The 27,141-nt window shown below is 42.8% G+C and overlaps 1 protein-coding gene across 3 annotated transcripts; it reads left to right on the top strand.

Moving 5' to 3' along the window:
- The first annotated feature begins 19 nt into the window (after positions 1-19).
- On the top strand, positions 20-27,141 carry LOC306811611 (protein argonaute-3). 3 transcript variants are annotated; one of them, XR_013776701.1, is made up of 20 exons: positions 20-320; positions 6,741-6,912; positions 7,938-8,058; positions 8,586-8,794; positions 9,924-10,060; positions 12,142-12,276; positions 14,437-14,524; positions 14,650-14,797; positions 15,065-15,184; positions 15,659-15,781; positions 15,957-16,090; positions 16,522-16,706; positions 16,980-17,139; positions 17,788-17,878; positions 18,690-18,884; positions 19,198-19,332; positions 19,872-19,973; positions 20,998-21,197; positions 22,153-22,320; positions 25,656-27,141. XR_013776701.1 is itself a non-coding variant. In XM_079325500.1 (19 exons), the coding sequence occupies exons 1-19, from the start codon at positions 302-304 to the stop codon at positions 22,259-22,261; spliced, it is 2,583 nt and encodes an 860-aa protein (XP_079181626.1). In that variant the 5' UTR covers positions 20-301; the 3' UTR covers positions 22,262-24,809. The 3 variants fall into 3 exon arrangements, 2 of the variants coding, with proteins under 2 accessions (XP_079181626.1, XP_079181627.1); XM_079325500.1 differs by lacking the exon at positions 25,656-27,141 and having other exon boundaries at positions 22,153-24,809; XM_079325501.1 differs by lacking the exons at positions 20-320; positions 6,741-6,912; positions 7,938-8,058; positions 25,656-27,141 and having other exon boundaries at positions 8,602-8,663; positions 22,153-24,809.

The following is a 27,141-nucleotide window of genomic DNA, read 5'->3' as shown; positions in this document are numbered from 1 at the left end:
GGGGCGCGCGCGGGGGCAGGGGAAGCGCGGGCGGGATTTCCGGCGTGCGGGGCGCGCGCGCGGCGGGGCGGGAGCGGCCGCGCGAGCCGGGGCTGCGGGGCGGCCACGCCACTTCCGCCTCCGCCGCCGCGTGAGGGGCCGGGACCGCCGGGAGCGGCACCGGGAGCGCCGCCAATTCCGGGTGCGGCACCGGGAGCAGCGCCGGGAGCGGCCCAGTCGGGAACGCGGCGGAGGAACCGCCGCCCAGCGCAGCCCCGCGCCGGCCGCCGCAGCCCCGAGCGGCTGCGCCCCAGCTCCATGAATGGAAATCGGCAGCGCAGGTGAGCGCGGGCCCGGCGGGGCCCGGCGGGGTCGGGGAGCGGGTCCCCCGCGCCGTTCCCCCCAGCTCCCGGTGGCGCGGGACAGCGGCCGGGCCGAGTCCATCCCGCGGGGGATCGGGCGGGAGGAGCTGAGCCCCGCGGGCAGGGCCCCGGTACCGGGCAGAGCCGGGGCCGAGCCTCTCCGTGCCCTGCTTCCCGTGCCGGAGGTGGAGCAGCAATAGTCGGTATTTCATAAGCGGTGTGCCCGGCTTGCGTAACCCGCGCCGTGCCGGTGCCCAGGGACGGACCCGCAGGGCCCGGCGGCACCGGGCAGCGCTCCCTCCAGCAGCTCCTGCCGGGCACACAGCGGGATTCGCCCCTGTGTGCGGCACGCTGAGTTTCGGGGCTGATCCCTGTGGGTTTGGGTGTGCTCTTCACAATAACCATTCCGAGGGGGTTATTGCCCGGAGAAGCTGTGGCTGCCCCGTCCCTGGGCAGTGCTCAAGGCCAGGCTGGACCGAGCTTGGCGCAGCCTGGGATAGTGGAAGGTGATCTGCCCTTGGCAGGGAGTGGAATGGGATGGGCTTTAAGGTGTTTTCCAACCCAAATCGTTCAGTGATTCTATGAAAATCTTCACATTTTGGCCATTTGATCCTTTTGCCGGGAAGGCACATGCTCAGGTATTTATCAACTTGGTGGTTTAAATGGGTTTTGAGGGTTGCAGAAAGAAGTTCTGGTTCAGTTTTTCAAGATAATTTATTCCAAGTCTGGCAGAACAGTGGAGGAGGGCTCAGGGCTGGGCAGTGTTTAATTGGCAGTTCCCTGGCTGTACCTCGATGGCAAAGGGAATGTCCAAAGCCACCTGGAGTTCCACGTCTATAACTTGAATAGATACCACAGGTGGTGAAAATACAAGACTGAGACTGAAGATGTCCACACAAAATGTGCCTTCCCATCTCCTTATGAGATCCTTTTCTAACATCCTTGGACATTTAAAGACTATGGATTTGGCTGGAAAAACTCCCTACCTCAGCTGTTGCCTGGCTTGAAGTTGTGGTTGGTTGAGAATATTTTAAGATGCAGGATTTTAACAATCTGGTGGAAATCATATGATGCTTTCTTACACGGTGTTAAATAAGCTCTAACCAGGTGCAGTTATAGTTGTCTCCTGATAAACAGATTTGCAAGAAGAACCTGTAAATGGTTTAGTTTTCCTTTGGAGTGAATTTGCCTGTTGTTAGGCTGCAATATGTTGGGTTTTAGCAAAGCTGCTGCAGTGTTCCTTGTGGGCTCAGGTGGTGTCCAGCACAATGTTCTTCCTGTGTCTGCTTTGTGATGAGGGAAGTGTTAAATACAGTGTTCACATTCCAGGTCTTGAGCTGTAACAGTAGGACAAACCATCCTTGGTGGAACAAATAAGGATTAAAGCTCTGTCATGAAAGAGAAAAAGACACTGAGATGTGATTTGTTATCTGTACATGAAGGGAAAACATGGGATAAAATAAGCAGAGAGGGGAACAAAGATTGGTCTGTGAATATCCTTGAAGTAAAGTGTGGAAACATGTGCCAGGACATCTTGGATGAGGCAGTGATGTCCTGTTTGTGTGAGGAATTTGGGAAGTATTATGGCTCTCCTGGTCCATGGAATTTGAACATCACTGGAAGTAGGAGCAGGATGTGAAGGTGGCTGCTCAGGGCATAGGTTGTGGTGAAACCAAACTGAGGACCAGCAATAAAATGTTCATTGGGGAAAGGGAAGGAAAAGCTGCTCTCAGCACAGATCAGGCATTGTTGTGCTTCCACCAGGAGAATGTTCAGTAAACTTCCAAAAGGCAGGGAGGTTCAACCAACAGGGGATATTCTGTGGTGTAACCAAGTAGTGTCAGTGCTGATTGTCTTCATTTCCATGTCCTACATTGTTCTGTCAAAGCTCACAGCTTTTTGTGTTAAAAGTGTTGTTTTGGTTTTTTTTTAATTTCAGTTTTTAATTGAAGCATCACAGGCATCTTTAATGTTCTGTTTATTTTCCATACAAACCTTGGGCAGAGAAAATCCTGAGAAGTGGCTTTTCCCTCTCTGATTCAGAGTTGTGATTTGGGAAACCCATTAAAAGTCCCGTTTTTGTGGGTGTGGTAGACCAGGGAAGGGGGTGATTCATAGTTGCCTTCAAAAGTTATTCTGCTGTGAGATACAGTGGCAGATTTCCTCTGGAGTTGCTGTGGAAGTTGTTTGACTCACAGTATGAACTGTTTCATCCTCAGAGCTTTATTTCCTCAGGGGTGAAGATGTCCAAGAGTATTTCTTGAGCTAATTTTTACCTTCCTGATTTTTGGTCTGTGGAAATACCTTCCAGGGAAAACTCTTGCAGGGTTTGTGTGGGCTGGCACATTCTCTTCTCCCAGAGCAGTTGGATATTAACTTCACTATGTGCATAAAAGCTGCTTTTTTGGGCTTAAAGCTTTTTGTATTTAGATTTTTTTTAATGGTTCAGAAGCATTGATTGTCTTTTAAATTCTCCTGAAACACTTCAGTGTGTTTCTGTATGTCCATTAGGCCAGAATGAGTTTCCACACCAGTATTTGGCAATCACAGAGCACAGCATCAAAATGTTGGTTTTTGATGAGTTTGAACATGACTTAGTATCTGAAACCTTGAAAAAAACCCCTAAATTGCAAGGAGGAATGTTTAGAAAACATGGATTGCATTACTCATAAATAATGTAATGCCACCCAACAAGGCCAAGTGACAGAAATGAAGCAATTCATGATTTCTGGCAGATGGAGCTCGATCATTGAAACCGACATTTGAATCAAATCTTCTCTATGTATTTTTCTAATCCAGAATTAGGTTATTTTGTGCTAGTGATAAGATTTTTCTTAGAGCTCCTCAGGCTGGGCCTCTGAGTAGAGGCCAGGGGCCCTGTGAAAGGGAGTCTTTTATTTTTCCCCCTCCATGGAGAACTCTAACTCTCCCCAGTGCAGCTCCAGCCTGAGGCTGGGATCGGTTCCACAAATCTGCCTTGTGCTCCTGAGCCAGTGTAAGTTGTATTTACCTGCTCAGGCCTTGATGATTTGTTTTGGGCTGTTCCAGCACCCATTCAGTTGGATTTTAGTAGTTTTATTTTTGTTTATATAGCAGCTCTAACTTATCTCTGTTAATACAGTTTGGCTTTATAATGCTGAAACCACAGTGGGAAAGAGGGTAATTTTTTTTTTTTCTGGAAGCTTAGTGGGGATGGCCCTTTCTGGAAGGAAATCTGCATTTCCTATTAGCATCCTGCTGGAGATGAGGGTTTTTCTTCATTCTCTAAATACACGGCGCGTGCCAGAAGCTGCAGTTTTTCATACAATGGTGTGTTGGAAGCATTTGCAGGTTTCTGAGCTCCTGCTCGTTGTGTTCAGGCTTTATTCTGACAGGGCTTCTCTGGTTGCTAGGTAGGTGCAGCCAATGTTTGGATGCAGGCCAGCTGTGTCCGTGTGCTGCCTGGGCTGCCGAGGAATCGCCGTCCCCTTCAGCCGTGTTTCAGCTGGATTGGAGCATCCATACTTCTGTGGAAGAAAAAAATTCTCCCTCAGAGCTCTCTGGAACCCTTAAAGGGACTTCCACAGTGGAACTAGGGGAGCTTTAAGGTCCCTTCCAAGTCAAACCATTCCATGATCTTGAGACGTGCTCCCTTGCTGCACAAAAGCTTTCCAAGAATCTGTCTGAGATACCAGTTTTTGTTCCTGTTTGTGTGTTCATTGTTTTCTGTTGTAAATCAGTTGAGTTTTAGTGCTGGGGACTTTATGAATTGAGCTCTGCTCCAGGACACTGAACAGACTTGGTTTGGGGATTTCCAGGGATTTTTAAAAATGTACTAGGCATATATCTGAAGGGAGCCTATAAGGGAGATGGAGAGGGACTATTTGCAAGGCCTGGAGTGATGGGGGAATGCATTCCCACTGCCAGAGGGCTGGCTTAGATGGGATATTGGGAAAAAATTCTTTTCTGTGAGGGTGGAAAGCCCTGGCACAGATTTCCTAGAGAAATTGTTGCTGCCCCATCCCTGGAGTGTCCAAGGCCAGGTTGGATGGGGCTTGGAGCAACCTGAGACAGTGGAAGATGTCCCTGCCCATGGCAGGGAGTGGGAATGAGATGATCTTTAAGGTGCCTTCCAACCCAAACCATTCCATGGTTCTATGGTATGTACATACCTGGTGCAGTAATGGCAGACTATGTTGGTTTCTTTAACACAAAGAAGATTCTCCTCTCAGATTTGTGGGCAGCTGAGCAGTGCAGAACTCTCTGGAAGCACTGAGGAGCTGCTCCATCCCCTGTGGAGGCCTCACCGTGCTTTGAGAAAGCTTTTTGTGCCTTGACCTGCTTTGTTTTTCCAATGGTTAAAGGCCTTGAAGGAAAGGATCTGCCACTCGGGCATCCTGTACTCTGTAGAATAATAGCACTTGGAATTTTTTTTTTTGGTTTGTGTGTTTATTTCCATGGGCTTGACACAGGACTTAGGCATGAGGTTGGGTGAGTCACCGATAGATCGGCGGCGGAACCATCCCCAGAGCGCCGCTGGTTATTTGTGTTTTATTGGGGTTTGAGTCACAGCTCTGAAACCTCTGACACAAAACTTTCACAACAGAATCTGGCACGTCAGTGTCTCTTGAAAGCAGGGTCTCCTGTATTTGGGCAGTACTGGCATACTCATGTCTTTCAATTCATTTGTCCACGGGAGCATATGAGTCACACAATAATAGCAAAATAGCTGATTTTTTAAAAATTGCACCTGAACGGTGTGCAGATCTGCACTTCTGATTCATTTGTTGGTCACTTAATTCCTGTTTGACAAAATCTGGGTTCTATCTTCTTCCTGACCAGACTAAAAGAACCTGTTTAATGGTATCTTTATTTGTTAGTCTTTCCTGCAGATAGGAACGAAATATAAACTATGGTGTGTATGTCTTCAGAATATTAATATGAGCTGTTGATGTATTTATGCCACTCAAATGTTTAGTAGTAACTTCTTTTTGCTTATGCTTATATTCTGCAAATATAGCTGGAGTAAATTCTAGGGTTGCTTTTACTCATGTGAGAGTATTAAAATGAAGGAAAAGTTGAAGAGAGCAGATGCTTGGAACAAGTTTTGCATAAGCAGAGTCTGTGAGCGGGTTTTAAATGATGCTTCTTGGTTTCTGTTTTGTTTTATCTTGTGGCTCCAAGCCAGCCCCACTCAGAATTTTCAGTGGTTTTCTGGGTAGAGCCAGACAAATGTTACAAAGGAACTTGGCATTGATGTTCACCTGTTCTCAGGACATGATTTTCTTCAAGATAATGCAGGTTTCTTTGCAGACATTATGGAGATTAATCAAAAGGCAAATAAAAAACATTTTTCCCAGCACCTGACATTTTAACTCTGCTATGAAAATGAGTGGGCTGGAATCACTGCCTGCATCACTGAGTAGGAGGAGAGGGGAGAACTTTGCACTACCTCACTCAAATGCTCTGTAAATCAGGACATTTGTACCATGAGTAACTTCTTAAAACTCAGGCTACTGAGCATTTTGGGTTTGTTGTTGTTTCTTAACTAGAAAGAGGTATTTTTAAATGGAAATACCAGTAGAATTTCTGGGAAATGGGCTGTTTACTACTGTGTTTGTAAGGCATGAGTAATGCAAATCTTGAGTGGAGGGTTCTCACCTTAATGATGAAGGATAAAGGAAAGGATGATAAAGGAAATTAAATAGATAAGAATGGAACAAATCTAGGCAGAGATTTTAGTTACTTTTCAAAATACCCATCTCAGTGCAGATTTGAATGTTTCTCCATGGGTATTCTTCTCTAGCTTACAAATTAGCAAGAGTTTTACAATCCTGTCTTAATCTGAGTCTTTACTTTCTTCTGGCAAATTGGCTTTATGGGGGTAGTTAGATGAGAGGTAATGATCTTACTCTTCATCCATTTTCAGCCAGCAAAGTTCAAGAATAATCTGTCTTCCAAGACTAAGCTGATATTGGCACTGAAATGAAGAGTTTATCTCAAATCCTGTGCATCAGTCCAGAGCTACTTCTGTATTTTTGTACTCTGCAGGCACTTGGCTCTTATCAGGGTGTTCAGAAAAGACTTGTGAAACTTTCTGCGTTGTTTTTGGGGTGGTTTTTGTTTCGTTTTGGATTTTTGGTTGGGTTTTTTTTTTTAGGAAATCTCCTAAACAAAGCCTCCTGCTTTTATTCATGCTGATCACTGAAGCTCATGAGTAATAGAACAGTAGATGTAGGTGTAGCCTTAAGGATTAATAATGGGCAAGCATTTTTTGGAATTTCATGAGCAGCATGTTGTTGGAAACAATTGATATCCTTTCCTCAAGTGTGCTGCCTCTGATTCCCACCTGGTTTTCCTGATTGAGGGGATTGTCTGATGTGCTTTTCTCCTAATCTGTGGGATTTTTTTGCTTTGCAGGACCCGTGGGGGCACAGCCCCTGCTCATGGTGCCCAGACGTCCTGGCTATGGCACCATGGGCAAACCCATTAAACTGCTGGCCAACTGCTTCCAAGTTGAAATCCCAAAGATTGATGTCTACCTCTATGAGGTGGATATCAAACCAGATAAGTGTCCTCGGAGGGTGAACAGGTGAGAAGATACATTTGTCTTGTAAATGATACCATTGGAAATGTTAACATCAAAAGCTGTGAAAGGGAGAATTTTTTTATTTTCCCCACGTCTCAGCTGGGAGGTGAAAGTGCTGCTGCTCATTCAGCTTGAAGAGGAAGTCAATATTTATCATCTTCCTGAAGTAATTTGGGTTAATATTGGCTGGCCAGGATGTGGTGCCTGGAAGCTGCTGCTATGCAGGAGCTGGTTTGCATGTGCTGAAGGAAAGTGTTTCCATTCTGTGCCACTTGAAACACCAAAACCTCCCAAAGAATTCAGATCCCAAAGGCTTGTTACAGTTGGAGATGCTCCAAAAGTCTCTTTTTATCTACTACTTGCTTCAAGAAGCATTTTTGTATGATGGTTTTTCATGATGGTTTTTCAAGTGTCATTTCAGTGCTTGTGTCAGGTTAACCTTTATTGCCATCAATTTATAATAAAGCAAGGGAATTTATAATTATGTCCAAATTGGATCAAGCTTTTACATTCTTTTGTAGAAATTTAGGTTATTAAGGATTTAAAGTCAAGCCTTTTTAGTTAGGGCATCTTATGTTTATAACCAGTATAGGTGGAATTCAGAACTCTCATCAATTAAGAATCAGATAAACATTGCTGCAGACAGTACAATGAACTGGCAGAGGTTCCACCTGGGGGTTTCTACTGTTTTTTCACAATATCACTTTGTGGGTTTTTTCCAAGGTAACAGTGTCCTTGTTTTCCACAATAAAGATGATGCAAAGGCCTAGGTTGTTTCTTGAAGTTTCTGAAATTATTTCACCACCAATATTCCCCAGTATTTGAACATTTGCATTGATTCTGATTTTATTCTGTAGTGTTTATTTTGTTAAAGCGTGTGAAGCACCTTTTGGAATAGCAGTGGGTGTTTATAATTCACTCAAGTATTGTTTATTTCAACTACTTCAGCAAAACACCAGGGAGTGGGAGCTAGCTTGAGTCTGATCCTTCTTCAGAAACATCTTCAATGCAAATATCCCCTTTTCCAGGGACGTGGTGGACTCTATGGTGCAGCATTTTAAAGTGACAATATTTGGGGACCGTAGACCAGTTTATGATGGGAAAAGAAGCCTCTATACAGCCAATCCACTTCCTGTGGCCACTACTGGGGTAAGATGTTGTATTGGTAGCAGCTTCATAGGAAAGAAAAAAAAAAACAACTTTAAATATTGATTTCAGAAAAGCTTGAAGTATCTTCCAGTGTCTGTACTAAAACTGAGTTGTCCTGATATATTTCCTGCAAATTCCAGTGTGTTAAATATTCATCTAATAGTTGGATTTTGAACTTCCTGTAGAATTTAGTAGCTGCTTTCTACAGCAAAATCTATTAAAACATTTCATTTTGCAGACTGTAACATATGATCTTATGATGAGCTGAAAAAACAAGCCAGAGTTTTCCTAGACTATGTTGCTTTATAATTTGAGGTGATAAAAAGTTACTAGCCTCTTCTGCTTGGTGAGGGCACAGTTCTCCTCACCTTGTATATTTGATAATGTACTTTCATCAAATGTGCTCTGTCTACAATATCAGAGTTTTTGAATCTCTGCCTCACTTATGAGAAGGAGTGAAATTTCAAACTTACCAGACTCCAGATTAAAAAGCTGCTTTTTCTTTCCTCCTTTTCTCCCCTGCCCAGGTGGATTTGGATGTGACACTACCTGGAGAAGGTGGAAAAGATCGTCCCTTCAAAGTGTCAATAAAGTTTGTTTCTCGGGTGAGCTGGCACTTGCTGCATGAAGTTTTGACAGGAAGAACCTTGCCTGAGCCTCTGGAACTAGACAAACCTATCAGCACTAACCCTGTTCATGCTGTCGATGTGGTGCTACGACACCTCCCCTCCATGAAGTAGGTTCACTGTCTTCCTGCAGTCTGTCTTTACCTGAAGTATCCCCACTGGGAGACCTTCATCCCCATTTCTTCACAGGTGAAAAGAGAAACTGCTCATTCCCCTTTGCAGCACAGCTGGTGAACTGAACAGGGGGCTTGTAGCCAGTTCTTTACAGGTGTTTGTGTAGGCAGAGCAGGTGATGTGTGTGTTGGAAAAGATTAAGAAACAGCAGGCATTTATAATAAGCCAACATTGAAATGCTGAGAGGTTCCAGTGAGCTGTAGCACTGCTGTCCTGGTTCTGCTCAGCTTGAGCCAAGTGATGGCAGTGCCTGTGAAAAGTATCACCAGTGCACACTTCTCATGTCTGAAATACATGGCTGGGACCAGATACCTGTCCTAACAAAGTCTCATATTTGTTACTTTATCTCAGAACCCTGACATTTAGAGAAGGCTGATTTTTCTTGATTTCCTCAACCAAAGTTACTTTTGAAGTTTGTTGGCTTTAGGCAGCACCATGGCTTTGCTCTGATAGGTTTCATTGTGTTTAGCTGACTCCTAAAAAAGTGGAATTTGTGGAATCCAGTGTTTCTCAGCTTCCCCAGATCTGTATATGTTAACCTCTGTACTAATGCCTGTGCATTACAAAACAGGAGATGTGGAGGCTCAGGAGCAGCTGTTTTCTACCTGTAAGAGAAGCTTCATTTCCTCTAGTTCTTTGTTTCCCCCAAAGTTTTTGCTACTCTCAATGTATCTTGTATTCCAAAGTTGCCTGTGAAATAGGAAAAATGGTATTTAAGGGCCAGGCCAGTATAGACAAGGCTATAGTACAAACTCTGCTGTGGTGGGAATTCCACTTTCTTGAAGCAGAAGATCAGGAAGGATAAGTTAACTTAGCTTTTGATTTGTTATAAAAACTGAAAGTGGTTTGTGCATTGCTAAGAATAGTATATGTTTTTGTCCACATTTAAAAGCACTGCAATAGGAGCAGAAGCATTCAGGATATTTTGTTTATACTTGCTTCTTGGCCCAGATTGCTGGTGCATAAAATGCCAAAAAGCAATAATGCTGTGTGTTATAATCTTTGTTACATGAATTTTATGTTTGGAATGCAAGAACATCAATGTGTGGTTACCTGTTTCACCAGGTACACCCCTGTGGGCCGCTCCTTCTTCTCAGCTCCAGAAGGGTATGACCACCCCCTGGGAGGGGGCAGGGAGGTCTGGTTTGGCTTCCATCAGTCAGTCCGACCTGCCATGTGGAAAATGATGCTCAACATCGATGGTAAGTGGAGATTCAGGGCTGAGATTCAGACCAGACATGTCTGAGGCTACCTAGAAATTCTGGTGTTTGTTTCCTTGCATTTGTCATAATGTCACTGTTTGAGCTCAAATTTAGCTGCCATATAAAAACCAATATCCCTACATAAGAAGGAATTGCACAGGGCTTGTTTTCCTCAATTTCAGTATTGGTGCATCAGTCACAGAGGGAGGTTGCCTGCACTGTGTCTGTGCAGCTGTAGACAGTGAGTGGTGCTCAGTATTTCCAAGAAAACTCTATAAAAAGATACCCCAAACATTTCTCTGAATAGGACTGATTGGGGTGGGCTTTAAGCAAAAACATAAGCACTGTATAGAGTCCCAGATGAATGGATCTGAGATCAACTGGTGCCTGTGTCAGACTCCTCCATCCTGTGAGCACTCAGCTCCATTTAGTTGTTAAGTGAAATTGAAAAGTGTCATTGAAAAGTGTCAGTGCTGGAGGTGCAGGTGCTGCAAGAGGTTTTTTCTGATGCACATCCAGTTCTCACTGTCTTTGAAATGCTTTATAAACCCAAGGTAAACTGTCTTGCTCTACACTGAGCACTCAAAAGTCAGGTTGTGCTTAGCATCTGTCTTGGAGCATAATAAAATATTGCTGATGTTGAGCCACCTTGCTGAAAATTTGCAAGTCTACGTGTTTCAGTTTATGTAAATTGTGGGTGATTCTTGTGTGAGTGAAGTCACATGGTTTGTTCTTGTAAAATTGACTTTCTCACAGCAGCTGTGGTTTAAAAATGAATGTAAAAATCTCAACCTGTCTCAGAAAGAACGAGTGCTGCTATCTGTATGCAAGGTACTGAAAGAGCTGTGGCTCAAAAGGTAGGAGAAGATGAATTTCCACCAATTGATGATGTGCTGTGCTGTTACTTTGTGAGGCAAGTTTTTCTTACAAGCATTAGCAAGTGTAGTAGTTACTCTTGAAGGAGAAGTTTTTCAGTCCTTCTTGTGAATGAGAAATTTTAAGCCCTTTATAAATGGCAATTCACAGAACTGTTGTTCTGTTTCCTCATTTGAGGTTGTGAAATTGTCTTTAAATCCCATCACTGGTGGTTTTTCAGTTCTTTAGTTGGATGAGGTTCTCCATGAGAGTATTGTTGAGGGAGAAAACCCACAAACACCAGGATGGGGAGAGTGAGGATTTGGGGTCACTCAGAAATCTGGAGCAATCTCAGGCATCCAGAGGTGTTGGCTGATGCATCATGTGAGGTTGGTAGGCTGCTCAAGTGACACATGTCTGAAGAATGTTGGCTTGTATGAGCACAGGTGTGTGATGGGTTTGGTTCATGAGATCTGGAAAGCTGATAAATCCTTGAGTATTTATTTTCTCTTGTTGCCATTTAAAGTTTTAAACGTGTGGAACAGTTTGTGCCTGAGCTCTGTCTAGTCCCACCTCACCTTTCCTAGAAAAGGTGTTTCAGTTGTTCATAACTTTGTCAGGAAGGTAATTTATGGTCTTTCTTGCATGGAACAAGTCAGCTGTCCTGCTTAAAACCAGGATATTGTTCCTTAAAGTGATTGTGTCATGAGAATGTGGGAGGGTAAGAGATTTGAATAGATCAAGGGCAGTGCTCCCCACTACACCAACACAATCTGTGCTTAGTCAAAATAGTGCTCATGTCTACACCAGATATTGTTTCAGGAATTGAGCAGATTGTGTAATTGACAAAATGATATTGTGTGTTGAATTATGTTAGCTTTTCATATTCAAAAGTCTGCAGTAGAGAGGTGTGAATCCTGTCTCTGTAGCTTCATACAGAGGAGAATGTCTCTGGGGTGTTGCAGCTTTCTAGAAATAAATGTTCTCAGGGGAAAAACCTTTTCAAACCCCTGAAATTCCAGGTAGTAGCAGGATGACTGTACTGGAGGCAGCTGTGTCACTGTGGACCTTCTGCTGCCTTTTTGATATTTTTCTCTTGCAGAATTCACTGTTCTGTTTCTGAATGTGCCTGAGGTTTACGTGGAATTCTGAGAAATACTGATGTATGAACTGCTTCACAATACCTTGACTGGGGTTTTTTTACATGAATATTTTGCTCTTTCTAGTTTCTGCCACTGCCTTCTACAAAGCACAACCCGTAATTCAGTTCATGTGTGAAGTCCTTGACATTCATAATATTGATGAACAACCAAGACCTCTGACTGATTCTCATCGGGTAAAATTCACCAAAGAGATAAAGGGTGAGTAGAAATGGGTTGGTTTTGTCCCAGGCAACACAATAAAGGTAGTTCTAAGGGAATTGTTTTAACTGGAAGCCTGGTTAACATGCATCAGAAGGGCCTGGAATTGCCAAGAGAATTGTAGTATCCATGTGTGTAGCTCTAATCCTGAGGGAAACAATGCAGCTCTGCAGAAATGGGAGCTGAAAAACATTCCCAGTGGCTTAGAGGGAAAGAGGGAGCATGTTGTTCATTGCCTGGGCAGAGATAAGTGGCTGGTGCCAACCTCTCCTAACCCAGGGTTCCTGAGGCCACCTGGCATTGTGTGTGGGCTCCTGCTGTTTCAGTGCTGTGGCAAAATGAACATTGATTTCAAGGCTAACATTGATTCTTTGAAAGAGTGTTGTTACAGTGAATTCTAATAACTGATTGCCTCGTGGAAAAACAAGTACCACTTGCAGCTGAAGGCCAAATTCCATTCCAAAGGAATTGCATAAGCTGCTGGTTTGAGTGGTTTCACTCCATATATGCTACTTGGGTTTGTATTTTCACATATCCTTCATTCCAGTGTAATTTCACAGAGAGAAAAGCCTTGAAGGAGTTCAGAGCTTTTAAACACTTGATGCAAGATTAGACAGTACTGAAATACTGGGCAGCTAAAAAGTAAATTTTAAATTTTTAAATTTTTAAAAGTAAATACAGTCATAAGGGTATGTGCTTACAGAAGAGTCATGACTGAAAAAAGACTTACAGGAATTATTTTGTACAAGCCTTAACATGCCTCCTTTTACATCTGCCTGTCTGTCTTTGTTCTGTAGGCCAGGTAAGCAGAGATTGAGAAACTGCCTCTGCTTCATCTCAGGTGCTCAGAGGCTCTGTTACCATAGTCAGAAAATATGGAAAGTTGCTCTCAGACTTATCTTTGCTGCTGTAGGGTCTGGGAGCTCCAGCCAGGACGTGACCACCTACAGCAAAACAAGCCCTGCATTAGAGCTGGCAGTGAGTGAGCAGCTCTGGGGAAGGGCACTGCCTTGGTTGGGTCACAGCAGAGTGATGACAGAGCAGGGAATGGGTTCCAGATATCTCTGTGTTCATCAGCCCTTGTCTGTGGTCACAGTGACCCATGATTTCTTTATTTTCTCTTAATGCTGTGTCAGGGCAGTGGTGGTTTATTTTTGTCTGTGCCATTCTCTGAGTAATACTGATGTTCTTGATGCAATTAGTGTTGTCAGGGAGCAAGGAGGTACAGTCAGTGCTTTTTGTGATCTCCCTGTCCTCAGTAAACTAAACCCAGTCTGGTGTCTGGTACCTGGGGAGCTGATTTTGTGTGGATGTTCAGTCTGTCCACAATCCACAGGAACCTCATCAGGATGAGCCATCCAACTGCTCTCTCAAAGGCCTTTATTACTAGACTTCACTAGTGTTAGACTTTACTACTGGAGGTGAATCCTTTGAATACCCAGGCTCTGTTTTTAGCTGCTTTCTGTCCTGTGGGGCTGGGGAAAGGCAGCACTGTGTAGATGCTGTGCAGCCCTCATGTGATAAGCTCTGTGCTCTCAGCAGATGTTGAGGCTGCTCTGTGTGAACAGCACAGTGTGTGCAGTCACAGCAACAACCCCCAGAGCCTCTTAGAGCTGCCACTGTCATGATTATCGTGGGCAGAGATAAGTCTGGAGAGGCTCTGGTGTGTAGACTGGATGCTTTGAGAAGAAATTCTCAAAATGCAAAGTTAAATTTGGTCAGTGAAATTAAATTGCAGGTTGAATTTGGACACAAAGCTGGGAGGAAGACGATAAAGTTGAAACTTGGTTTTGTCCTTTTAATTTCAATTACATTGGGACTGATAGTTTGGAGAGATGTGCAAGATTAAGAACAAGAGGATATGGTGAAAGCTGCTGTCTGAGTTCAGTCAATGCTTTTTAAATGAAACTGCTAAATGCAATTCAGAAGACACTGAACATTAAGTATTTTATGTCATGATTTCTTTCTGAGGATAGTAATCAGGATTAGTCAGAATTCAAATTATAATGAAAGTAAAAATGTTTGGCGAATAATAATTTGTGTTCATGCTATTTGATGCTGACCCCAAAGCTGTTATGTTCTATCATTTGAAACCTTGTGTCTCCTATGTACATGTTTGTGTAGTTATGTCATCAGTGTTTTTTTTCTGCTTTTTTGCAGGTCTAAAGGTAGAAGTGACTCACTGTGGGACAATGAGAAGGAAGTACCGTGTCTGCAACGTAACGAGGCGGCCTGCGAGTCATCAAACGTAAGAGGCTTTTTGTCAGAGCATGAAATGTGGGATAGTTTCACACTGAGTGTCAGGATATTTCATTACTTTTGGGTTGATCTTATTTGGCTACTAATATTTTACTAAAATGTCTGTCTTTTCAGCTTTCCTTTACAGCTAGAAAATGGCCAGACTGTGGAGAGGACAGTAGCACAGTATTTCAGAGAGAAATACAACCTCCAGCTGAAGTACCCTCACCTTCCTTGTCTGCAAGTGGGACAGGAACAAAAACACACCTACCTGCCTTTAGAAGTAAGAGCCTTATTCTTATAGATCAGCTGGGTTTGGGTGGGTTCCATCAATTTGCAAAACATTAAGAATCTATGCTCTTTGCAATACAAAGGTATTTACAGGTTTACATGTTCATTGCTCTTTAATTTCACTAAACACTGTCTGCATCCTGAAGTGCTTTAAAGTGTAGAAATACAAGAAAGAAGAGGCAGTTTGGTCCAACACGTTGGGCTGTGGTTTATAGTGAGTGCTTCTGGTGTGAGTTAATGCTTCTGATTTCCCCTGCAGGTGTGTAACATTGTGGCTGGCCAGAGATGCATCAAGAAACTCACAGACAATCAGACATCGACCATGATAAAAGCAACAGCCAGGTCTGCCCCAGACAGGCAGGAGGAGATCAGCAGATTGGTGAGTGCCCCAATCCCAGCACTGCTCAGAGTGACACTGGGCTGGATTACATCCATGCAAAACTTCCTAGTCTTTTCATTCCTCCTCGTCCTTGAACTTCACAGATTTTAACAACTTTTTAAAATAGGACTTCTTTAAAATGGCCTGTAACAATAGCATGAGTCCATAGTACAGCTCTTGCATTATCATCTCTACACTTAATTTACTGTGAGGAAACGTTCAAAAAAAAAGCTTTTGAATGAACAAACTGCAAATGAGCACTGAGTAATGAAGGGAGCACAAACCATCTCATCCAATATATCTCATGGTAGTAATTGTTTTCACTGGGGATGGGTTGATAGTATTGGGCAGTCAAGTCTGAGCCTTTTTCAATGAAGTGGTTGTAAGAACACTTCTGCAATGTTCCTGTTAGCCTATTATTTGTTACATGCTTTGTAATCAGATACTTCTGTAACATGGAAAAATCTCTCCTAGGTGAGAAGTGCAAATTATGATGCAGATCCATTTGTCCAAGAGTTCCAGTTCAAGGTGAGGGATGAGATGGCCCATGTGACAGGACGTGTGCTCCCAGCCCCGATGCTGCAGTACGGAGGACGGGTGAGGCTTTGGCTTTTCCTCTGGTTTCCATTTTGAGGCATGATTTCCTGTACACCTTGACTCTACAGGGATCAGACTTCAAAGAATAAACTCTTCTTTGTTATCCTGAAGCTGCAAATAGCACTGGCTGCTTCTTTCTCAGTCACTTGAGTGTCTGTTGTTTTTGTTTCCTCAGAATCGAACCGTGGCAACACCAAGCCATGGCGTGTGGGACATGCGAGGGAAACAGTTCCACACTGGGGTGGAGATCAAGATGTGGGCCATAGCTTGCTTTGCAACACAGAGACAGTGCAGAGAAGAAATTCTGAAGTAAGGCATGTCGTGGTTCAGGCTTTGAACTGTTCTCTTGATGGAGTGAAATATGAATGTAGGATTACAATGAGCATTTTACCTGGGTTTAGTGTGAGATGTTAGGGTGAGAATCTGGGCTGGTTTGCTTTTATGCTGGAAACTGCAGTCAAAACTCTGTACTGGGTACACTGTGGGGTGTTTGTCCTGTGACATCACTGAATATAGTTCCTTCTGACTTCTTGAACAAAATACTGGAGGTGTCTAGACTATTTTTTAGCCCATTCTGGCCTGTGGTGTTTCACAACTGTACAGCCATCACATAACAAATGTTTTTCAAATGCTGCTTTAAAAGTTATTTGGAATCATCCCCCTTTGATAATTCTGTCCCTTTGTGCTTTGGTTGGGTACTGTTGCTACTGCAAAAATTCAAAAAATCTTCTCATCTTCAGGGGTTTCACAGACCAGCTGCGCAAGATCTCCAAGGACGCCGGGATGCCGATCCAGGGCCAGCCCTGCTTCTGCAAGTATGCCCAGGGTGCAGACAGCGTGGAGCCCATGTTCAGACACCTCAAGAACACCTATTCAGGGCTGCAGCTCATCATTGTCATCCTGCCAGGGAAGACACCTGTGTATGGTGAGGGCACACCTCTGTCTTTACCTGTTTGGTCAGGTATCATTTGGTGAAATCTGCTGCCCGGCATTTGTTAAAAATTATTCAGAACCATCCTTTAGGTATTAGAAATTACTGTTTTGTGTCTAAATATCAGTTGGAAGCAGGTCTGAGTATGCAGATAAGTTAGAAGTTAATGCAGAGTATGTACACTGATTTTATTGTGACTTATAAAAGAAGGAAATGCAGCAATAACCTCAGATGAACTCAGTCTGTCTCCTTGTATTTGCTTCCCAGCCGAGGTGAAGCGTGTGGGAGATACACTGTTGGGAATGGCCACACAGTGTGTTCAGGTCAAGAACGTCATCAAAACATCTCCACAGACCCTCTCAAATCTGTGCCTGAAGATTAATGTTAAACTAGGAGGAATCAACAACATCCTTGTACCTCATCAAAGGTAAGACTCTAGAGATTGCGTTGGGTTTTCTTTTAACTGATGTGGTTACATTTGCTACTTAGCACCCAAAATTTAAATGTGGCCATGTTTTAAGTTAAAATAGTGTTCTGATGATAGTATATGGTATTTGAAATAGAATTAAATTTCTTCCAGCACAGGCTCAGAGTGGTGGTTGGCCTGTGCATTTAGGTCTTCAGCCAAGGTTCTTGTCAAATGTTTGATCAGTATCAAAGTTGAAATGAGGAACAGTTGTGTGAGAAAGAATATTTTAAAGGCAGTGTAAGACCATCCTGCTGCTCAAGTCCTGGAGAACTGTATAAAGTGTATGCTGGTGCTATAGCTCAGTGGGAGCCTGGGGGACCCCTGGCTCACATGGGGCATATGGAGCCCCCAGCTGTGCCACTCTGCTGAAGCCCTGGGGCTGCTCCCCACTAGAATCATGCCCCAGTTCTGGCAGTGTGTTTGCTGCATGTTTTAGACTCTGCTGGAGAGGGTTCCAAGTTCACCTCTTGTGCACAAAGATCCCATTGTTGAGCCTTGGCCTGGGTACCTGATAAGGCTGGGACACAAATAACCCCCATGGTGAGCGATGACCTTGTGGCAGCTCTTCAGCTACCAGTGTGACTTAGCACTTTTTTCTTTTTGAAGACCTTCTGTGTTCCAGCAGCCAGTGATCTTTTTGGGAGCTGATGTCACTCACCCTCCAGCTGGAGATGGAAAGAAGCCTTCCATTGCTGCTGTAAGTTTTATTAAATTTACATGGTGTTTTTTTCATCTTGGGTAAATGTTAGAATAGTAAATGCAACTCATGGACTATGTCTGTATCAAATATCTTCAGGGCTTAGGCAGTTCTTTGTGCATATTTCCAATGATATTAAAAATCATGTATTTAAAAGAAAAAACTGACTGATGCTTCAGAGTGGTTCTTTAGCTTTTTAATTTTTAAATCAAGGTAAAATGGCATTGTTAAATAATATATTTTTGCAGAAACATTCAAAGGGAAATAACACAGCATGGTGGCGTTAGCTAGTAACATTGTTTTTGTCTTTTTAAAGGAGAAAAGTGTAATTAAAAGTGTAATTTCTGCCTGGTTTGGCAGAAATGTTTTTGATATTTCTTGCCTTTTGTATTGGTACAGTCCAGCAACTCAAGATGGTGGTTGGAGGCTGGGTCAGTCCTCTCCTACTTCTTCCCCTTGGTATTTTAATTGTCATTGATTGCAGTTATGGAAACTGCACCTGTGTTTAAAGTATCTAAGAGAAGCTGAAGTTTTTCTCAGTGTAAAACATGAGAAAACATCACAGAAAAATGTCTGTCTAGATTATAAAAATATCCCTTAGTGAGAAGCCAAATTCTGCAGGTGCATTTCAGGATGCTTGGGGGCAAAAGGTGTTAAACCTCTACCAAGTACAAGTTCCTGTTGAAAGTGTTACTCTGTTTATTGTATAGCACAATCATCTTGTACTTGCCATTTTTGGCTTTTTTTTTTATTTTAATGGTTCTGGTATAGATCTGAGCTTGAAGCCTTCCCTGCTGCACTCTCCCTGCAGGTTGTAGGCAGCATGGATGCCCACCCCAGCAGGTACTGTGCCACGGTGAGGGTCCAGAGACCCCGGCAGGAGATCATCCAGGACCTGGCCTCCATGGTCAGGGAGCTGCTCATCCAGTTCTACAAATCCACACGCTTCAAACCCACCAGGATCATCTTCTACAGGGATGGGGTCTCTGAGGGGCAGTTCCGACAGGTTGGTTCAGCTGGGGGTTTCTTAAAAGGTTCTGTTACTCCCTAGTAGCTGCAGGTCTTGTTTTGTACTGTTTGAGTTGTTTACATTTACACAGAGTAATTGAGGGGTTTAAGGAGAGAATTTCTTAATCTTTTTGGGGAAAAAGAGTTGAAGCTGTTTTCCTGTCTTCAAGTTTGGGAAGTCACATATCTCTATTTTCTGATATTACCAGCTGTGTGCCAAAGTTGTACTGTTAACTACACTGAGTTAGTATGTGTTGTGTGTAGAATACAGTGGAAAGAAAACCTAAATTCCTCTGTTCTTGTGCTTGTAGGTTCTGTATTATGAGCTGCTGGCCATTAGAGAAGCCTGCATCAGTTTGGAGAAGGATTACCAGCCTGGAATAACCTACATTGTGGTGCAGAAGCGACATCATACACGGCTGTTCTGTGCTGACAGAACAGAAAGGGTAATCACTGCCCTCTGAGGAGCCTTTTGGGAAAGCTTCATGTTGAGCTTTGAGGCTGCTGAAGAAAATATTATCTTGAGCTCTTGTCCATCTGGTTGAATGTGCATGCAGGGAAGTGTTGATTTGATAAAATTGGGTTCCAGATTGAAAAATCATTGACCTTAAGTACATTTAAAACCCCCACAACATCACATTGGATTTAAATTCCATGTGACGACTCAGGACCCATCTCCTGAGCTGTAATAGAAGTACAAAATGGTGGAACCTTTTTTCTGAGTTAGTCAACCCAAACTGAAGCTGACAATTCTAAATAGAAATGTCTGTGCAGCTCTTCAGTCTGAGCCAGAAAGTTCAGATGTGCTGGAGAGCCATCCAGTGTCCTTGTCAGACCTCTAAGGCTGATGCAGTGGCACATTCCAAACAATTCTGTGGCACTTCTTGTGCCAAAGCCTTGCCAGTGGTGAATAGAAACTTGTATTTTTCATTACAGTTGAGCTGTATAAACAGCTGAGGCTGCACTTACCAAACCTCTTCTCTAGGTTGGACGAAGTGGCAATATTCCAGCTGGGACAACTGTAGACACAGACATTACACACCCCTATGAGTTTGATTTTTACCTCTGTAGCCATGCTGGAATACAGGTATGGTTGCTTTGTGTAAGTAAATGTGAATTTAGAGCATGTTGTTTTTCTCCTTTTTGTGATACCTGTTTACAAATAGTTATTTAGTAGGGAAATGTTGTTTTAGCTTGGTTTCATCTAGAATAAAACATTATTATGGGACTTAATGATTTGCTTAAGAGGTGGTCTCTGTTGTACCTTTAAAAAGCACCACTTGCCATCAGTGCAAATTTAAAATTTGTTTTAAGAGAAGTCACTATATTTTGTGACATTAATTTCTGAAAAAATATTTCATCTTGTATCAGGTTATTGCTTAAAATGTAGAAAAAAATTTACTCTTGAAATTTTTATGGTGTGAGTCTGGCCACACTGTCATCAGTTTTGTTTAGGTTGGCTGGGCATGACTTCTTTTCCAGTTTTGAATCATTTCAATGATTTCTTAAACTTTACACTGAGCAAGCTGGTTTTTTGTACCTTGGAAAAAATTGTTATGGAAGTTGAAGCAGAAATGCTGGGTGCAGTTGCAGCTCATTGTGTTTAATATGGCAAGGCATAAAGAACCTCAACTAAATTGATACTTCAGATACATTTGTTTTAAAAAGAGAAACTTGTAGCTTGGCTAAAGCACAACTATTTACCCAATTCAGCTGCACTGTAAGATTTAACTTGAGTTTCTAGTGTTCATACTTGCAGGTAGGGTGCTCAGAAAGTGGAAGGATGTAAAAGCACTGCTTATTTCTCTGGGATGTTTCTCTGTGAGAAACAGTTGAATTGGAGGTAGGTAAAAGATACTGTAATTGTGGTTTAGTTATGTTGGGAGCAGATGTTGATCACTGAGGGTTATGTAGAAGGAATTTTATCCAAGCAAGAACATTTAGAGCAATATAATAATGTATATGCCAGGTTTATTAATCTTTAAATACATTTAGGCCTGACATGAAACCGAACTCATTTGGCTGCTGTTACGTAGGAGTTAACACTTAATGAACATTAAAACCTGTTGATGGAAACCCATAGAAATGACCCTCCACCCTCATCTCTGCAGGGAACCAGCCGTCCCTCCCACTACCACGTGCTGTGGGATGACAACTGTTTCACAGCAGACGAGCTGCAGCTCCTCACGTACCAGCTGTGCCACACCTACGTGCGCTGCACCCGCTCCGTCTCCATCCCCGCGCCCGCCTACTACGCTCACCTGGTGGCATTCAGAGCACGTTACCACCTCGTGGACAAGGAACACGACAGGTAAATCACAGCCTGTGCTCAGCTTTAGCCCCTCTGGTCTCAGCTGCCAGGCCTAAACAGGTGATTGCTGCTGGTTTTGCGCTTAGGTTTTGTAGCTCTAGGATTGGTGTTAAGATCGTCGCTTCTGGTAGCTGCTGAGCTACATCAGAGCAGGGTTGGTGGATTCTGCTGAATAACACTCACATTAAAAGAATTCAGTTTTGAATTCTTTTATGTATGACTTTGATGTGGTCTGAGGGAATCAAGCCACGGATTTCATTTTCTTGCTTTAGGATCATAGTAGTCATGAATGAACCAAATGTTGCTTCCACTTATCTGTGTATGTCAAAAATATAACCTTCAAGCCATCAATGTATTTATAAAAGGCTTATTTTTAGATGAACAAGCACAGCAGCCATGGTGAAGAGATTTGTCAAAAGCCTCAAGGTTGTTGGGTGAATATGAGAGTTGATATTTCTCAGTATCCAGCTCTGTCTCTGGTGCAGTGTTTGGTGAAGGATCTGGAGACTCAGTCCTATGGGTACCAGCTGGGGGGAGCTCAGCCTGGAGAAAAGGAGGCTTAGATGGGATCTTCTCAGTCTCTACAACTCCCTGACAGGAGGGTGCAGCCAGAGCTGGTTGAGCTTCAGGGAACAATGGACAATCAAGGGGAAACAATCTTGTGCTGTGTCAGGAGAGTGCCATTAGGAGGAATTTCTCCATGGAAAGGGTGGTCAGGCATTGGAAGGGGCTGCCCAGGGAGGTTTGGAATCCCCACCCTTGCATGTATTCAAGAACAGCTGAACATGGCACTCGGTGCTCTTGGGTGATGAGGTTGGGATCAATCACAGGTTGGACTTGATCTTAGAGATCATTTCCAACCTCAATGATTCTACCGAAGAGACACCAAAATCATCTTTTTGATCCCAATTAATACAATTTACAGCCCTGCCTGTCTCTCCCTCGTTCCCTGCAGTGCTGAAGGGAGCCACGTGTCAGGACAGAGCAACGGGCGAGACCCGCAGGCGCTGGCCAAGGCTGTACAGATTCACCAAGACACCTTACGCACGATGTACTTCGCTTAAGTCAACGACCCGGGAGACACTCAGCGAGAGGAGAACTCAGAATTTAAGCCACATACAATGTATGTTTCCAGGGGGTTGGTTTAGGGGCTGTGCCTCCCATCGTGCTGGAGCTGACGCTGTGCAGGGGCGAGAGGCTCACCCTTAAATTGACATGAGGAAGATTGTTTACTTCATCCAGGAACACAGCACTATTATGCAATATGAAACCAGCCAACTGCTTTTTTGGGGCGGGCTCCTGTGGGAAGCACCGCCATCATTTTTTTTTTTTTTTTTTTTAATTATTATTTCTCGTAGTTTAACCCTCTTCTGCCTTTACCTCAAGTTGCTCGGCAGCACAACTATTGTTGCAAAAAAAAAAAAATAGTAATAATAAACTAAAATTTATTGTGTAATTTAAAACAAAAAACAAACCAACTTTTAGGAACAATCACAGTGATTGTTTGGAGAAGGGAAGTGTGCAAAAAAGAAAATAAGTTTTTAATCCCCGTGCATTGAGGAATCTTTCTCTGTGTTGCCATTGAGCATTCGAATGTGAACATATCCAAGTGCATTGGAATGTACAGCACTAGCTAGGAAACAGTGAGGGGGGGGAAGATGTTTTGCACACTAGTCCAATAATTTGAACCTAATTTAGCCAATGGCTGCCTTTGTGTCTTTTCTCACAGCTTTGGAGTTCTCAGCTCCAAGAGTTCCCTTTCAAAAGCAATCCAAGAAGCTCGTGGTTCATGTGCAGGCAGTAGTGACCCAACTCTTCTTGCTCCCTGGGGGAATTTACTAAAGCTGCTGTTTTACCTAGTCCAAAAGTTTCAATTTTTTCCTATCTGGCAAGTCAAATCTGTTGAAGCTTCATGTGAGATCCAATGTCCCAGGTTTTCTGGGATGACATACAGTAACCACCAGAACTGAAACTTTAGAGCTAAGGTCTTTTTGGAAAAAAAAGAAACCTGCTACTTTACTTGCTGCCTCTCACACCTTAATGTGATTCATATGTATGTGTGTTTGAAGTTTAGCTTCCTTTTGTTTCTTTTATATTTATTAGAGTAATAATAATGCTTTAATTTAATTATTACAGAACATATGGTCAACATCAACTTTTATTTTTTAGAAATGTAATCATGTTTATTTTTAAAAAAAAGAAACTGACAACTTGTTTTGCTATCTTTTAGTGCAATAAGCATTCTAAAGAAAAACTGTGTCCATTGAGCTGTACTGAAGCAGTGTCTGTACCACAGACTGTGGGAGAATGGACACCTCCAGGATTTTAAAAGGACAAAGTAAAAGCCTTAATTTTGAAAGGAAAGTTTTATAGTCAGAAGGAATCTTGAATTTTCCTTTTTTAAATCAAAAAAATATACAAAAAATGCTTCTAGACTTCTGCAAGCTTTACTTGTCGCTGCAGTCTTTTGATTTAACAAAGGAATTGGCCTTATTTTTGGCTTTGAAATGTGGAGCATATTTGAATTAAATGGAAAGGGTTTTGTATTAAGATCTCAGTTTTTACATGCTTAATTAAACCTATTTGACATCAGTAAAATGTCTGGAATTAATAAAAGTTTTTAGGCTTTTTTCCTCTTTGATAGTGACTTTCCTTTTAAAATTAAGTTATTGGTAACTTCATTTCACTTTGCAAATCAAGAGGGCTGGGATAGTTCTAACATGTTAAATCACCGAAATGTGAAACAAACCAATGGGACTCTTTCATTCCACTTTAAAACCAATGTTTAAGATGTCAGAGACGAGCATTTCTTCAAACGAGGGGACTGGGGAGTTTTGCACTTTGTAAACTCGTGAACTGCATTTTTGACTGTTTTTATTTGCACTGGTTCATAGTATATTTACTGCAGCTGTTTGTATGGGCATTGCTGTGATCCCAGCCCTCCCGACCTCCACCTGCTCTCACATGAAAACCTGGTTGGTCTAAGTAGCTTCTCTCCTTGTTCTCACCAAATCTGCTGTTTGCCAATATACTGTATTTTGAGCCTAAAATCTGAGCCCATTTTGCTTCACCAGGCATGAACCCCCTTTTTTCTGCCAGAAAAACCAAGTACTGTATTTTGTGCGTTTGTATATTGTATGGAAATGTCCATAGTGCTGTTCACAACACTGTCTGCAAGAGCTTTACTAACAGCTGGTGTAGATACCTATTTTGTCTCTCTCAAAATCGAGGAAAATCATGGAATAGACTAACTTGGCAAAGCTAAAATTGCACTGGAAACAGTGGTGGGGGTGGGCATGGCTGGGGGTGCTCATTGGGGAGGTGGGGGTGGCTGGGGGGCTCAGCAGACCCCAAGGAGTTGGGGACCCCCAGAGCCAGGGGGTCCCAGCTCACAGTCCCTGTGAGTGCCTTTGGACACACCTGGTGCAGGGAGGGGGCTGTGACCAAGTCCTTTGAGCAAGGTGATTTCTCAGTGAGTCTCTCAGATGTTTTTCCCAGTCTGTGACCTGACACTTTTCTCCTAAAGCTCTCTCAGTAGCAGTGCCGTTTGTAAAAGGTTCAGCTTAAGCTTTATACAGAAATTTTTTTTGGAACAGAGAACTTTTTTTTTTTTTTTTTTTTAAAAAAAAACAACTATTTTACAAAGAGTTCTTGTGGACTTCTGGCATTTAGCTGAAAATTCCTTTTTACAAAGCCTTCTAACTCTCCTTTCAAAGCCTCTTCTCATCCTGCCCACGCTCGGTGGCTCGGATTTGAGACGCTTTTTTGCTCACTACTTTCACCAAAAACTAAAGAAACTTCATTGGCAAAGTGACTTCAGTTGTCAAGGTAACAATTGTACCTGGTTTTCATGTGAAGAGTATTTGGAAGTTTTAATCTCTCTTCTTGGTTTTGCAAATATCTACGTCAAGTGCCGATACTTCTTTGTATTACGATATCAAGTTACTGACGTTGTGAGGGCCACACATTTATGATGCTGTAGCTGCTATATTTATTTAAATGGAGATGGACAATTACTGCACTAAGGAATGAGGAGAAAAGCAAGGAATCAAGGTTAGTTAGATATCTTGGGTTTTTTTTCAAAAGAGAATTAACAGTGTGAAATATCAAGTGTAACAAAGGGTGCTGTCATTTTAACTGAGATTAAATAGCCAGATATTCTTCTTTTGTTTAAAAACATATATATTTTGATGTTTGCAGTTTGGGGGTGGGGGGTTGGGATAAATGGTACCTCATCTGTGGTGGCAGTTTCCAGTATATTTTCAGAGTATATGGATTTCTTTTATTTTTGTACCTGCTCTCCTTGAAAAAGAAAAAAAAAAAAAAATCTCAAATTTTATGTGCTGTTTGAGGAAATCTTGAGTGGCACAGCAGATCCCCCCTCTCCGGCCGGGAGCTGGCTGTGGATAGTCCAAAGAGGGATGTGGGCACAGGCTGATGGCTCTTCTTGCTTTGCAGACACTGGCCTTGGGTTTCTGCCTGTGGAGAAAAGCAGTTCCTGTCTCAGACCTCACTTGTACTGAACAAGTGCCACTGAACCCTCCCGTGGTGGGGGCAAGCCCAGGGTACCACTGAGCCCCTCCTCACCCAGCCAGCCCTGCCCAAACCTCCCACCTGGCCACTGCTAGATCCAGAGCTGGAGAGAATCACTGAATGTTTGTGGTTGAGGCATTAAATTTGTGACATTTGCCAACAGCAGGAGTGACTCCACTGTTAAGTCGCCTTTTTCCCTTTCTAGGGACTTGAGCCGTGGCCATTTGACTCAGGATCGCTGTGTCACTGTTCCATGTGTCACCTGGTTACACGTGTCCAAAAGTTATTTTTTATAGGATTCATTCCGGTGTTCTTTTGGCAGTTTGGCCACAGAAATGGTTTTCAGGAGTAAAATGGGTTTCTGGAAGTTGTCAGTCAAATTATTTCAAGATGCTCTTGGTCCTAAATGATTTTCGCTTCTTCCTGTACAAATACTTGTCCTATAAAATGCTCAACATGAGATACCATGTAGTCTGCTGTAAAAATTCCAGCTACAAATACTGGTTTTCTATTAGTCTTAAAGTTCACTCTGATGAAATTCCAAGCTCGAGTTTGAGGCCTTTTTGTTTTGTTTTTTTTTCCCTTTTCTTACACTTTCTTCATATCTTGTCCACTTTTGGTATTTTCCCTGTTTTGTGAACTGAGGGTTTAGAACTTTACTCAAAAGCACTTTTATAACCAAGGAGTCAAAAGCTTAGATTATGTATGTTGGACCTGTAAATTCATTTTTCAAAGGTGATTGTTTCTAAATGGCCATCGTGGTCTCTGGGCAGATGCTCTGTCCCTTTCACTGCTGTGGAGTTTCATGGCTGCTACTGGCAGGTTGATTTGATCTAGTGAAAAAATCCATAGAGATGTCAAAGGGAAAGATTTCTGTCTCTCTTTTCTGCCCAAAGATGGTACTTTAGATTGATGCTGAGTGTTTGGAATATCATTTTTTGGTTTGGCACATGTTAAAATCAAACTTCACTTAGCCAATTCACTCCTTGTTTTTGTAAAATACCATGGTTGGAGCTTGAGCTCATTGATGCTTTCTGCTGGTAGAAGATTTTGTACTTTCTGTAGCTGAGGTATGAGCAAGATGGATACAGCATCCTACATCTTACCTCCCAAGCAGAATCTTTAAAATCCTGATCTCCATGACACTAAAACCCAAATTCTTGTCCCCTGAATAGACAAAGGTGCATATGGAGAGGAAGGAATTCTTAGGGAGAGGTGTGCAAGGGAAATATCAAAGCATTGGTTTGGCAGGAATGAGGGTGTTGGGGAGACTCCATCCACTTTCCATCCCATGTGCCCTGGCCTTTCTCATGCTGTCTGAGGTACCCCCTCACCTGACACGGGTTGTTACCCTAGGGTCCTTTTCAAACAAAGCAGTTCCACTGTTTAAAACTTGGAATGACTTTTATTT

Source organism: Erithacus rubecula (assembly GCF_903797595.1).
Source record: "Erithacus rubecula genome assembly, chromosome: 23".
NCBI lineage: Eukaryota > Metazoa > Chordata > Aves > Passeriformes > Muscicapidae > Erithacus > Erithacus rubecula.
The sequence above is the reverse complement of the archived record's forward strand: the minus strand, read 5'-3'. Positions and strand labels throughout refer to the sequence as shown.

Bases quoted from the DNA above. Each gene is read 5' to 3' on its own strand.
- LOC306811611 (XM_079325500.1), top strand. The intron at 14,525-14,649 runs GTAAGAGGCTTT...CTGTCTTTTCAG, and splicing joins CGGCCTGCGAGTCATCAAAC to CTTTCCTTTACAGCTAGAAA. The intron at 18,885-19,197 runs GTTGGTTCAGCT...TTGTGCTTGTAG, and splicing joins CTGAGGGGCAGTTCCGACAG to GTTCTGTATTATGAGCTGCT.